At 35.8% G+C, this 14,351-nt stretch overlaps 1 protein-coding gene across 1 annotated transcript; it reads left to right on the forward strand.

Annotated features, from left to right (window-relative positions):
- The first annotated feature begins 4,822 nt into the window (after positions 1–4,822).
- Positions 4,823–13,256, forward strand: LOC147855655 (linoleate 9S-lipoxygenase-like). The gene is made up of 9 exons (XM_087330635.1): positions 4,823–5,216; positions 5,401–5,678; positions 7,641–7,881; positions 8,454–8,726; positions 9,042–9,127; positions 9,254–9,361; positions 9,499–9,791; positions 10,700–10,963; positions 11,993–13,256. The coding sequence occupies exons 1-9, from the start codon at positions 5,093–5,095 to the stop codon at positions 12,771–12,773; spliced, it is 2,448 nt and encodes an 815-aa protein (XP_087186761.1). The 5' UTR covers positions 4,823–5,092; the 3' UTR covers positions 12,774–13,256.
- The last annotated feature ends 1,095 nt before the right edge of the window (positions 13,257–14,351 follow it).

Genomic DNA, 14,351 nt, shown 5'->3' on the forward strand with positions numbered 1-14,351 from the left:
GCCAACATCATTGGTCTCGAGGATAAAAATCCTCCTGTCTCTACGCCCACGCACGATTAGTCGACCCTCGTCCTCGATGAAGCAGCCAAGGAAATTGAATCGTACCTACATGCCTTGATCGATTATTTGAGCGATGGATACCAAGTTTTTAGCAATCATCGGAACATGCAATATGTTCCACATCACCCCCTTTTGTCCGACATTGTTGAATGGTACATCACCCATGTGCTCGACGGGATGCGTAGTGTTGTTGCTTGTTTCGACAACTCCTGGCTACTTTGGCTTCTCAAGAAAGGAGAACCATTCTGAATGATTCATCATATGGTTGGAAGCTCCGGTGTCAACGTACCAAACCTCCTCGGGCTTCAAGGTATGTGTACCTACTCGATTAATGTTGTGCTTCAGCATGAGGGCATGGCCTGTTTCGGCTTGGCCTGAGCCTTCGGTGAAGTGTGATCTATGATGCTTATGTGCATATCCCCGGCTCTATCCGGTTGTGTCCGAATCGACACGCTTCTTCCAACCCTCGCTTTCTCTGTGGCCCTTCCGGCCACAGTACTAGCAGTTTATCGTTGGCTTCCCTTGTCAACTTCTAGCGCCATTTGAACTCCCCCTACTCATGGAGGGTCCACTACTGTCGGCACATAACTTAGGCACATTTAGCCACTCAAATTAAACCTTAAATAAAGGAAAGAAATCATATATCACACATTAAGGCAACAATATATCTTCATTTATACAAGGGAAGAGCACTTACGAAAGAATCTTATGGTTTAAGTTGGGGGTAGGAATGTTTAAGCTTTGCTTATGGAAATGGAAGAGCAAAATCTAACGATATTAAAGATAAAGAAGTCCAACTTAAGTTACAATTCAAAAATGAAGAAGATGAAGTAGATACTAGATAGCTTGTATTTCCACTTTTATATCCCACTCACATTGTATTAAATTTTAAATTCCATCCTTTTTACACTGTTGATTATTAGGCTTTTATCCTAAGGTTCAACTAGTCTCTTTTGTTGTGTTGTTGGTGTTGTGAAAGAAGGGATCAAGGCAATACTTCCAATAGTTGCTTAACATTTCCTTGACCTAATTGGTGCACACTCATAGTGGGGTCACAAATTGTGATCCATTGGCTCCAGGTATGCACGTTACAAGCTAGGACATTGGGATTCTAATGGGGTTCAGTGTTTAAGAGGTGGGTTACAATAAGTATTTTGTCCACAATAGGATTTGAAATTTGAAATCTCTACTTCAAGAGGCATTATACTAACCAATACAAAAAATAACATTAGGTAAAATGAAAGTAGAATTGTCAAGTCTAAATGTAGGTCTATTAGCTTTATTAATTGATATTTTGTATTATGGTTCGCCACATGGCAAATGAAACATGGAAAGTGAAAATGACCTCTTTAACACTAATAGAGAGCTCACAAAGGATATGCATGTGAAAGAAAAGCATGAGACAAGCTGAATGTAACATGAGTTTATGAGAGAAGACATGGATAATACAGAATAAAAAAAAGAACTATGATATATTAGGAGAAGGTAGATGCTTAGTTTATTACTATTTTATTAATCTTCTTTATTTAAACAATTATCTTTTAAAAAGCAATTACACTAATTGCACATATTAATCTTGTTGGTTCAAACAATTCTCTTTTGAAAAACAATTGCTCTAGGTCAAGTCTAATCTATTCTAATATTGTTTATATAATCTTGATCTCTAACTATCTTGATAATTATGTCTTTTACTGATTCTAGTCGAATCTCTCAATTAACATATAAATGACTCTCTCTTCTGTCATATTACAAACTCTTCACCACAAAATAATCCATCTCCCCATTCAGAACCTCCACCTAGCCATGCATAGATCCATAGCTCTTAGCAAGGACAATGTCAAAGCATGTTGCTATACCCTTATTTTGTGGTGTGTAAGACTGCGAGGATAGATAGAGTAGATCACCAACAACAATTATGATCATATGTGCCTATGTGGCACTCACATGCTATTATGTATGGTTCCGAAAGGCATGTTTCACCATTTGATTGAATTTAAATTGAGACTTTCCTTTACATATCTTGTTGTTACATAGATGATGATTATTTATTGTGTTTGACTTTCGACATACATAGTTATCCGGAAAAGGAATTGTTTGGGAAAATTTTGTTGGGATTAACTACCATGATTTATCCTCAAAATGACCTAAAATTGAATGTATGTTGAAAAGGTGGAAGGGAAATCATAATATTTGCATGAACACTTTTCTTTGGGTATCTTCTTGTTATATTAATTGCAATCATTTATAATATGTACGACATCAGATATATATGGACATTTCGATTAGAAATCATGTGGACAAAACATGTTGGGATTAACTACTATGGTTTATCCCCATAGCAAGCAAAAATTGAGTACATGCTTAGATCGTCAAAGGGAAATCTTAGTGTTTGGAGTTTGCCATAAGGACATGGTGCGGTGTGCATGATAGCAGAAAAATGACAAAATGGCTAAGATTTGGTTTTGGTTGATCATTGAGAGAAAAGACGACAAAATGAAGATCAAGACATTGTCGAAACATAGCTCAAATGGTAAGAGTTAGTTATTGAAACAACATAGGTGAAAGGTTTAATATCAAATAAAGGTGACAGAGTGACAAGGAAGCATGCAGTTGTGAGGAAAAGAAGTGTCTGTAAAAGAGGTGCCACTCTTTTTATTTGAGAAAGGAGCTTCAAAATATTCTAAAATTAGCAAGACAAAACTCATTGTTGGGGTTGATGTTTTGGGAGTTTGAAAGCCTAGGCTTCAACAAGAAAACAATAACTACGAAGTATTAAATCACAAGTCTTTCCTTTGTGTATCTTGTTGTTACAAATTACAATAATCAATATAGTCATTTATAGTATGTTTGACATTCGCCATTTACAGCTTGAGTAGCCATGGGTTGCCCATAGTTTGGCTCAAACCAAATCAAACCATTAAAGCTTTGGTTTAATGGTTTATCGATTCAAATATAATTAAATGGTTTGGTTTGCTTTCAAATATCACTCAACACTTAGGTTTGGTTTCAAATATCATTAAATGGTTTAGTTTCAACTAGGTTTGGTTTCAGTTGGGTTTGTTCTAAATTTAAGGCCTTTTCATTTAATGATTAAATTAATTTAACTTAAATGTTATTTTATTAAATACATTTTGTTTAATTACTCATTAATTTGACTTAAATAGTTTTGTTTGGTTTCAACTTTTCCTTAAACGAATTGGTTTAAATGGTTTGGATTGAGTTGAAATGGTTTGGTTTTGAAGCCATTGTACAAACCAAACTAGGCCCATACCTAATCTCAAGTATGATTAATATCTTGGGATTAACTATAAGGACCCATTCTAATTTCAAATACAAATCATATGTGCAAATTGTCGACGTGAACTACAACCTGTTGCATAGTTGATAGTTATTGTTCTACTTGTTTCGTATACGACATCATTTGTTTGTTTGATCATATGCTTATACTAGCCTTTGTATCACAATAGAAGTGAGATGAAATGTCTACCTATGTTTTCTCTATGTACAGTTTTTAAGTAATATACTAAGGTGCATTTTTCTTTAAAAAATAAAAAAACTACGACCTGATCGGAAATCTGGATTTGTTTTTGCAATTATAAATGATCTTTGCTCATTAATTAGAAAATATCAATGGTTGCTCGAAATATAAATGTGATTTGTTTTTGCAATTATAAATGATCTTTGCTCATTAATTAGATAATATCAATGGTTGCTCGAAGTATAAATGATTGTTCAATAATTTCATATGGATCAATGATATTATTCAATGTTTCATGAGTTAGATAATCATTTTAATTTTTAATGATTCATGAGTGTCATGTATAATTTTATTGTTTTTTTATTTTTTTATTTTGACAAATGCGTTTTAAAACACTAATATTCATTATATTCATATTTGTGAAAGTACGATAAGCCAAACAAAACACATTCACATGTAATCAAAGTGTCCATCAATGGGGAGATTTGCACCTCATAGAAAACCCATGCAAGTTTGTCATACTTGGTCCATATATGCCATATTTGACATATAACATGTCATTTTCTCCTTTCAAAGACATTAATGTTACATTGTTTCTCTCCTTATAGTTATGACACATGTGTTAGTGATATTGACAACACACCTTGAGATAATAAAAAAGTGTACTAAGTATAGACTAGTTTTTCCTAATTCCAATCCCCATCGTGATTTTTATGCACTACTCTTTTCATTGCTCATTCTTTCGTTATGAAACGTGTTCTTAATGTCGTTGACTACATACCTTGAGTTATAGATGACTAGGAAGTGTAGTACGTAGATGCTTAGGAAGTGTATTATGTCAGAGACTAGTTTTTCTCTCTTCATAATCCATTCTTGATTTAGATGTACAAACAACTCTTTTCCTTTTGTACTCTTTGGTTATGAGGCATACGTCTTGTTAACACCCACTTCATACCTTGAGCCTTGTATATTAGGAATTATACTAGATAGAGACTAGTTTTTCTAGCTTCCAATTCATTTCTTCATATGCACTACTCTTTTCATTGCTCATTCTTTTGTTATGAAACATGTTATTAAGGCCGTTGACTACATACCTTGAGCTATAGATGACTAGGAAGTGTATTACGTAGATGCTTAGGAAGTGTATTACGTCATAGACTAGTTTTTCTCTCTTCATAATCCATTCTTAATTTAGATGTACAAACAACTCTTTTCCTTTCGTACTCTTTGGTTATGAGACATACATCTTGTTAACACCCACTTCATACTTTGAGCCTTGTATATTAGGAATTATACTAGATAGAGAAGTCTAGTTTTTCTAGCTTCCAATTCATTTCTTCCATTCATGTGCACAACTCTTTTCCTTGCACACTCTTTGTTTATGAGACATGTGTTATGAACATTGTCTATTATAAACATTGAGCTTGAGATAATTAGGAAGTCTACAAAACATTCAGCTTGAGATTATTAGGAAGTGTATAAGATTTATAGATTATTAGAAAGTGTAGGGGTAGAGGCTAGCTTTTCTAGCTTCCCACTCCTTTCTAGGATTCAATGGAGATAATCAAAGCTACTATTAGAATCCTCCAAGAGGACATTTTAGATCAGCTTATTCATGCTTTCCATCAAGTTTTCCAACAATCCATCGAGCTTCGCCTCGTTAGCCTTGACAATACTTGTAAGTCGAACTATCCTCACATAATGTTTTCCTTACATTTTGCTCAAGAGGCGTGTTAATTGTGTGCTCATTTTTGTACTACTTCACAAATAATTACACAACACTAATCACTTGTTTTATTGTAGGTTTCAGTTTGTTAAGTCTCATGGAGCTATTAGTGTTTCATTTTTCGATGCATTTTCAGGTCCTATGGGAGCAAAAGTGAGCTCAGTGTCAATCCTATCAATGTTGGGTGGATCTCAAGATAAATCAGACACACTTCTTACAACATGTTTCTTTGTGAGTCCTGATTTTGGAAGGCCAGGAGTTATCTTATTGGACAATCATGACAACAAGGAGTTTTATCTCAAATCAATCACTTTGCAGATGCTTGATAATACCCAAATTTACTTCCCATGCCACACTTGGATAAACCATTCCAAACTCTATTTTGGTCAACCTCGCATCTTCTTCACAAATGATGTTAGTTGCATTCTCTCTCCTCTTTCTCTTTTCTCCTAAAATTATGTATAACACAAAATTACAAAGGAACAAAGACAAGGTCAAGGTACCACTACTCATATAATAAAGACACTAATTGATGACAACTTTCTCTATTTGTATACGCTTAGAACATTAACTCTTCACAATGATAATATATAGCATTGTAGGGAACTTTACTAGCCTAATTAGAATTATTTTGGTTTCTTGTTAATTAGATTATATTTCTCCTTGTTTTCATTTCCTTTGTAATCAACTTAGGTTATCAACTTATGTTATCAACCTACTAATAAGCTGCTTAGGTTATCAACTTATGATCATCATATTAAATTCTTCATTCCTTATCTATCACTTCTAAATTACATGCCATATTAGTTTATTGAACTAATTGTTGATGCCTCTCTATTTCATTTTCTCTCTATTGTTATAATATTCGATCACAATTATTTTTTGTGACTAGTATTCCAATGTAATATGTATTGATCATGTGCTCATTTGGATCCACTATCAAATTCTCCAACTATGCATTGGATGCTTTATAACTAGCCACAAAAATGAAAGTTTGCATTCCAAGTCAGCCAAATTTGGGTAAAACCTCTAGAAACTCGTCTAATGATATTCGTGGGAACTATAAACCAAGTTATTATTTGAGAAGACAAGATAGGGGGACTTAAATCTATATCATTGTTTTATTCTAAAAATAACTTCAAAAAGTCCCTTGGTAGTTTGCATACATGCTCAATACTATTGTGGCCTGCCATAACATTAAGCCATAGGTGAACATAGTCTATTGGTTATAATTTTTCCTTTAGAAAACCAAGCAATACTTTTGTCATAAAACATTTAAAAACTCTAAATGGTCACTAGGAGCAACATTGTCCATGGATCTATTTAACTTAGTTGAGATGTTGCATTATCTAGTTGTGGGTTGTAAGGAAGTTTTTCAATAGTGGTAGCCAACTCAAGTGGTGGACAATGAAGAAGTAGTAAAGATAGTGAACTCATGCAAGGGATGTGTGAGAACACTCAAGTTCCTCTTTGACTAAGATAATGTCTACCCCTGCACGTCACTCCAATAATGTTGTAATTCCAACTACTTTGAGACATACATGATTGCTCAACACTCAAGCATGAAAATACTTAATAAACACTTCAATTTAAGTCGAACGAAAGAAGTTATGTTCACAATATAACAATAAATTTGTACCCACTTTTTGTCTACCTTCGTCATGCTTGTTATATATATTTATCCTAGGCCCTTTATAGGCTAAAGTGACTTGCAATCATGGCTTGCTCCTCAAAAACTGAATGCTTTATCCTCTAAAAATTCCCACACAACCCATAGTTGGGCCCTTATGTGGCCCTTGGATTTAGGCATTTTTCTATTTATAAATTTGTTTTGTATATTGAATTTACATGTCCCTTGTAGAATGATGGGCACAAACTCTCACCAACCACTATATTACAGTTGAAAGGAAAGGGCTAGTTATAGAAATGGAGCATACTTGTTTCATGTGCCAAGGTCCACACGTGGTAATGACGTAATTGCCCAAACACGGAGGACTATTATAACTATGCCACTATATTGCCTGCAATATAACCATGGAGGCATATGATATTGAAAATGCCATTAGATTATATAGGCATCACTCCAAGGAACAACAAGATTAAAATCCTGCCCTGCCAACTATATCTAATGTTAAATAGTGGAGATAAGAAACCAAAGCATCAAAAGTGTATATTTTTTCATTCATGGCATGATTTGTGTGCTATACTATTAGAATATATAGGCATCACTCCAACCAAGGAACAACAAGATTAAAAATCCTGCCAACTATATCTATATCTAATGTTAATTAGTGGAAATAAGAAATCAAAGCATCAAAATTGCATATTTTTTCTCATTCATTGCATGACTTGTGTGCTATACTACTACTTGTATAGCCTTACCTTCCGGGCAAAACCCCACCGGCACTTGTGAAGTATCGTCGAAGAGAACTTCTTTCGCTTCGGGGTGATGGGACTGGCGAGAGGGTGCATGGGCAACGAATATACGATTTTGATGTCTACAATGACTTTAGCAACCTGGATCACGATTTGAAGCTCAAAAGGCCCATTTTAGGGGGCTCCAACGAATACCCATATCCTCGTCGGTGTAGAACCGGAAGAAAGCACACAAAACATGGTGAGCTATGTCAATGAATTATATTAAGCACAAACATTTAGTGTACAATATGACCCTTGCTAAAGGTATAACTATACAACATGATGCTCTTAATGTCTCTTACTATGCAAAACTAATGCATGGGAAAGTTAATGAACCTTGGTAAAAGATATCACAATATGTGTAGCCCTCTTCATGGCCCATGCTTTACATATTTGATTCATACAAACTATTGGTGACACTTATGATATAATCTCCATAGGGTTCTATGCAGGAACATTACCACAAAAATAAAAAGTTAGCTTGTACTCTGGGTGTAACCTTAATTCCCAAAAAGTAAAAATGCATTATCTTGGTTGATTTCCTACATGAAAATTGCACTTGATTCATGTTCATACATGCCTCTTATGACCTGCAAAATTGTTTAGATTTGTAGTTTGTTTGAACATAAAGACTAAATCTGATGCAACCATGTCCATCTCACAATTAATATGTAGTGCAATGCAAATATGAATTTCCTCTATATATTTGTATGCAGCAAATACATTATTCATTCAACTGGTTTTCTAATCCCTATTTTTTTTATTCTATAGATAAGCTCTATGAAGAACCAATGATGGGTTTTGATGGTGTTTATTTGCCACGAGATGGACGATTCAGCAAATTCAAGAAGAGTCATTTCATAGCTGTGGGCACGCGGTGTTTCCTCCGTCACTACATTTTCACGATTCAAAGCCTGTTTTTGCGAGATCGGACATTCGGGAAGCATGAGAACATTCATAAATTATATGTCGGACAGCTGAAGCAAAATTCCAAACCCACTGCAGGAACAACGATCGAATTCCCGCCGCCTGGTATCATGCGAGGTAGAAAATTCCTTCTCAAAAGTTGTACATTTCATACATCAAAACTGCTTTTAGTTTCAAAAGTTCTTGCAAAAATTTGCTTTTAGTTTCAAAAACTCATCCAAAAATTTGTTTCTAGTTTCAAATTTTCATGCAAAAATTTGCTTCTAGTTTCAAAAATTCATGCAAAATTTTGCTTTTAGTTTCAAAAATTCATGCAAAATTGCTTCTAGTTTCAAACATTTATGCAAAAATTTGCTGTAAGTTTCAAAAATTCATGCAATATACAAAGTTAATGGAATCACAAGAATCGGCTTTCCGAAATCATGAATACAGTGAATACCGAAGCTTGGAAATCTGATGAGGAATTCGGAAGACAGCGACTTGCAGGAACCAATCCTTTGGTCATCCAACGTCTTGAGGTACATAAAACTCAGATCCTGTATATAGCATGGAAAAATTCAATCCTTTTTATTGCTAATCCAAATTTTGAGAAACTGCAAACTTTTCTTTAAATTTTTATGTTGAAACATTTCCTATGCTCTCAGAGCTTTCCCACAATGAGCACCTTGGATCCTGAGGTGTATGGTGATCCAAAGTCTTCCATCACTGAGGATGATCTTGAACCTTTGCTTGAAGGTTTCTCTGTGAAAGAGGTAATGATGCTAAGTCCATTTTCATCAAACACTTTCAATTCTGGTGAAGAAAAATGAGACAAGAATTTTATGGGATAAGATTTCTCTTCAGAAACTAGAATTTGATTGATTGAACAACCTTTTTTTTTTCCCCCCAGGCATTGGAACACAATTTACTGTACATATTGGATTACCATGATACAATGATGCCTTTCATCAACAGGATTAATAAGCAAGAAGGAAAGACATACGCCTCTCGTACTGTTTTATACCTGACAAGATCTGGGAAGCTCCTCCCTGTTGCAATAGAGCTAACTCTGCCCCCCCCCAAAAAGGGAGAAAAATCTATCAGTAGGGTCTTCACTTCTTCACATTCAGAGTGGTTATGGCAGTTGGCCAAGACTCATGTGGCAGTTGTAGATTCAGGATACCACCAAATTGCCAGCCATTGGTAAGATTGTCTTGCATCCCTTAAGCATAATGATATGATGGCATAATCCTGATAGCATAACATTTGCTGTACCTGTTGAATTGATGGTTATGATCAACCACATAATGATATTAACTCAGAATCTTTCGGTTTACTATCCTTTGATGGTTAAGATCAACCACATAATGATATTAACTCGGAATGTTTCGATTTACTATCCTTTGATGGTTACCTGTTGAATTGATGGTTAAGATCAACCACATTTGGTGTACCTGTTGAATTGATGGTTATGATCAACCACATAATGATATTAGCTCGGAATGTTTCAATTTACTATCCTTTGATGGTTAAGATCAACCACATTTGCTACCTGTTGAATTGATGGTTATGATCGACCACATAATGATATTAACTCGGAATGTTTCCATTTATTATCCTTTGATGTTTCCCTGTTGAATTGATGGTTATGATCAACCACATAATGATATTAACTCGGAATGTTTCGATTTACTATCCTTTGATGGTTACCTGTTGAATTGATGGTTAAGATCAACCACATTTGCTACCTGTTGAATTGATGGTTATGATCGACCACATAATGATATTAACTCGGAATGTTTCCATTTATTATCCTTTGATGTTTACCTGTTGAATTGATGGTTATGATCAACCACATAATGATATTAACGCGGAATGTTTCGATTTACTATCCTTTGATGGTTACCTGTTGAATTGATGGTTAAGATCAACCACATTTGCTACCTGTTGAATTGATGGTTATGATCAACCACATTTACTGCCTGTTGAATTGATGGTTATGATCAACCACATTTACTGCATGTTGAATTGATGGTTATGATCAACCCCATGATAATTTAACTCGAATGTTTCGATTTACTATCCTTTGATTATCGGTTTTTTTTCTGTAGGCTACGAACCCACGCATGTATAGAGCCAATTATAATTGCAACAGCAAGGCAACTCAGCATAATACATCCCATCCACATGCTATTATCACCCCACTTTAAAGATACTCTACACATGAATGCATTTGCACGGTCATCTTTATTAGATGCAGGTGGAAAGATCGAAACACATTATACAAGCGGAGCGTATTCCATGGAGATGTCATCTGCTGTCTATAAAAGCTGGAGGTTTGATATGGAGGGTTTACCTAACGATCTACTTAAAAGGTATATATATATATATATATATATATATGCACAAATGCTTAATAAGAAGGCTTTTTTATCCCAAATTTGCAATTGAATCATGTATGCAAACCATAACCTAAAATTGTTGTGATCATTACTTGCAGTCAGAACCATTGACAACCTAAAAAAACATTTGAATAGAATCTCAAGATATCATCTACTACTCATGAATTGTACATGCATCTAAATCAGTAAAGAACAAGGAGGGAGATCTACAGGTTCAAATTAGTGTTATAGATAGATGTAAAAAAAACACTTACAAAATGGTGGAATTAAGCAATCTAGGTTTCAAAGAATGAATCATGTACAATACAAATTTAAGCAATCTAGGTTTCAAAGCATTAATCCTGAACAATACAAATTTATGCAATCGGGTATTCACTCGTCTGGAAATGTTGGTTTCAAAGTATTAATTATGTTCAAATCATAAACACTTACATAAACACATTAGAGATAGTTTCAAATTAGTGCTAGCTGTAAAGCACACATACACAATGGTCGAATGAAATGTAGCTTTCAAAGCATTAATCATGTACAATACAAATTTAAGCATTCCATTATTCACTGATCTGGCAATGTAGGTTTCAAAGTATGAATTATGTTCAATACATAAACACTTACATAAACACATTAGAGACAGTTTCAAATTAGTGCTAGGTGTAAAACACATCCAAAATGTAGAATGAAATGGAGATTTCAAGGCATTAATCATTGGACAATACAAATTTAAGCATTCCATCATTCACTGATCTGGAAATGGAGGTTTCAAAGTATTAATTATGTTCAATACATACACACATTAGAGACAGTTTCAAATTAGTGCTAGGTGTAAAACACATACAAATAAATGGTAGAATGAAAGGTAGGTTTCCAAGCATTAATCATGTAAAATACAAAATGTGTTTGGATCAGTTTGCTATATTCAGAAACACTTACATAAACAGTAATGCTGATCATGAAGTCATGTGTTTTACTACACAACTTATATTGATTGTTGTGTGTGTGCAGGGGGATGGCAGTAAAGGACCCAAGTGCAAAACATGGGCTAAGGCTCACAATAGAGGACTATCCATATGCGGTAGATGGGTTGGATCTATGGGCGGCCATTCGAGAATGGGTCGGGGACTACGTGAAGTTATATTACATGGACGATGAGGAAGTTGTGAAGGATGAGGAGGTCCAAAGCTGGTGGTTGGAAGTTAGGACAGTTGGGCATGGGGACCATGCCAATGCCCCTTGGTGGCCCACCATGACAAGTGTCGAGAACCTAGTCGAGGTCGGGTCAACCATCATTTGGCTCGCATCGGCCCATCATGCCGCGGTGAACTTTGGGCAATATGCGTATGGCGGGTACATGCCCAACAACCCATGCATGGCGAGGAAGCTCATACCGGAGGAAGGCACCCGGGAATACGATCAGATGGTATCAGACCCCGAGAAGTTCTATCTAGAAACTCTTCCTGGGGATAGGGCCACGACATTCGCCATGGCGGTGCTCGAGATCTTGGCTCAGCATTTGGGTGATGAAGAGTACCTTGGGGAGCGGAACGATTCCCAATGGACCTCGGACAAGCGTGCGATTGCGGCCCTCAAGACATTCCGAAGGAGGCTCATGCAAGTGGAGGCTTCCATTGGAGCTAGGAATTCGGCGGCGGCGGCGGCGGCCCGGGAAGGGAAGCTTCATCATCGGGTGGGTTCGGTGGGATTGCCATACACATTGCTTGCTCCGAGCGGATGTGCGGGGCCAGGACTTACCTTCCGAGGGGTTCCCAACAGCATCTCAATGTGAGAGCATCCCATCCCATCCCATTGATTCATTGATTGATTCATCCATCCATCCATCCATCCATCCATCCATTGATTCATCCATCTCAATGTGAGAGCATCCCATCCCATCCCATTGATTCATTGATTGATTCATCCATCCATCCATCCATCCATCCATTGATTCATCCATCTCAATGTGAGAGCATCCCATCCCATCCCATCCCATTGATTCATCCATCCATCCATCCATTGATTCATTGATTGATTCATCCATCCATCCATTTATTGATTGATTAATGCCTCCATATCCATCCATTCATCCATTCTTTCATCCACCTATCCATCCATTTATCCATCCCATCCACATGTGGAAATATTTAAGCTAAAATATTATATTTATTAATTAGAAACAATTAATTAAGAATAGTTACTTATTAACAAAGCCTCTTTTATGTAAAAGAGACAACTCCTGATTGACGAGTTATAACTTTTGAGCACTCGTCTCTATAAAACAAGCCATTTGGCTAAGAGACAACTCTTGATTGACGAGTTATAACCTTTGAGCAATCGTCTTTATAAAACAAGCCATTTGGCTATCTAACATATTAGAATCAATATAGAACAATTTTTTCTAACTGTTGATCAATCTAGCTATCATTCTCTATTTGTATTGTTGCCCATTTCTACATGGTATCAAATTACTAGATTTCCGCATTTATCAAAATAAGACTAGAGAATCTTAGGAGTGTTTATCCATTTGTCATAAAGACTAGCGCTATCTATCTGCCTTCTTCTATAAAAATGGCACAATCCTTAACTCTTGCGAACATTGTGAACACACATTAACTTTCATTAATAAAGTTTACGAAGCAAAACTTATCACATTTGGAGTGCTCGACTTGAATTATTATTCCAACATTACAAACTTTGGGATGTAGTGTCAAGAGCATCAACAAAACCTTTGCCGCCGAACCTCATCAAATCATTTGGGAAGAGAAAGACTTTGTGGCAAAGATGGAATTGTTAGCGCATATAGTAGATGTTCAAGGAGAAGCATTCAGAAAGCTACAAACTTTGCATCAAATTTGGGAGAAACTAAAGTCATAATACGAACCAAAGACCGATGCAACACAAGTACATACACTACGTGCATATGTCACATTAACAATGAAAAAAGAAGATGATGTAGAGAACTTCCTAACCACTGGGGAAAAGAAATTGGACGATACAATCACATCTGGTTTGGATGTTTCTGAGAAACTACAAAGATGTTTACTATTAGGTGCTTTACCCACTTCTGGGTCATCTTTTATAAGTACACAAAATTCAAATTAACAAGCCACTGTGGAAGACCTCATGGGAGACATAAGACAAGAAGATTCGATGAGAAAGACGAGAAGAAAACATATCGACACAAGCAATTGCTATGGCAGCCTATCAACCTCATTACAAGACACCATAAAGATACAAGAGTTTCAAGAGCCAATGTACTCACACACCTACGACTAAAGGAGGAATGAAGCTCACTAAATCCTCTTGCAACATTCGCAAAAGACCAAGACACACACCACAAGAATGTAAAGCAAAGCAATCGACACCG

Source organism: Azolla caroliniana, unplaced genomic scaffold (genome assembly GCF_043228905.1).
Source record: "Azolla caroliniana isolate FFs.n. ecotype wild unplaced genomic scaffold, voAzoCaro1.0.p SCAF_14, whole genome shotgun sequence".
NCBI lineage: Eukaryota > Viridiplantae > Streptophyta > Polypodiopsida > Salviniales > Salviniaceae > Azolla > Azolla caroliniana.

What these genes read in the sequence shown, in the direction of transcription:
- LOC147855655 (XM_087330635.1), top strand. Translation starts at nt 5,093, where the DNA reads ATGGAGATAATCAAAGCTACTATTAGAATCCTCCAAGAGGACATTTTA. An exon ending in TGGTCATCCAACGTCTTGAG is followed by an intron (nt 9,128 to 9,253) that starts GTACATAAAACT and finishes CTATGCTCTCAG; the next exon opens with AGCTTTCCCACAATGAGCAC. An exon ending in CACCAAATTGCCAGCCATTG is followed by an intron (nt 9,792 to 10,699) that starts GTAAGATTGTCT and finishes TTTTTTCTGTAG; the next exon opens with GCTACGAACCCACGCATGTA.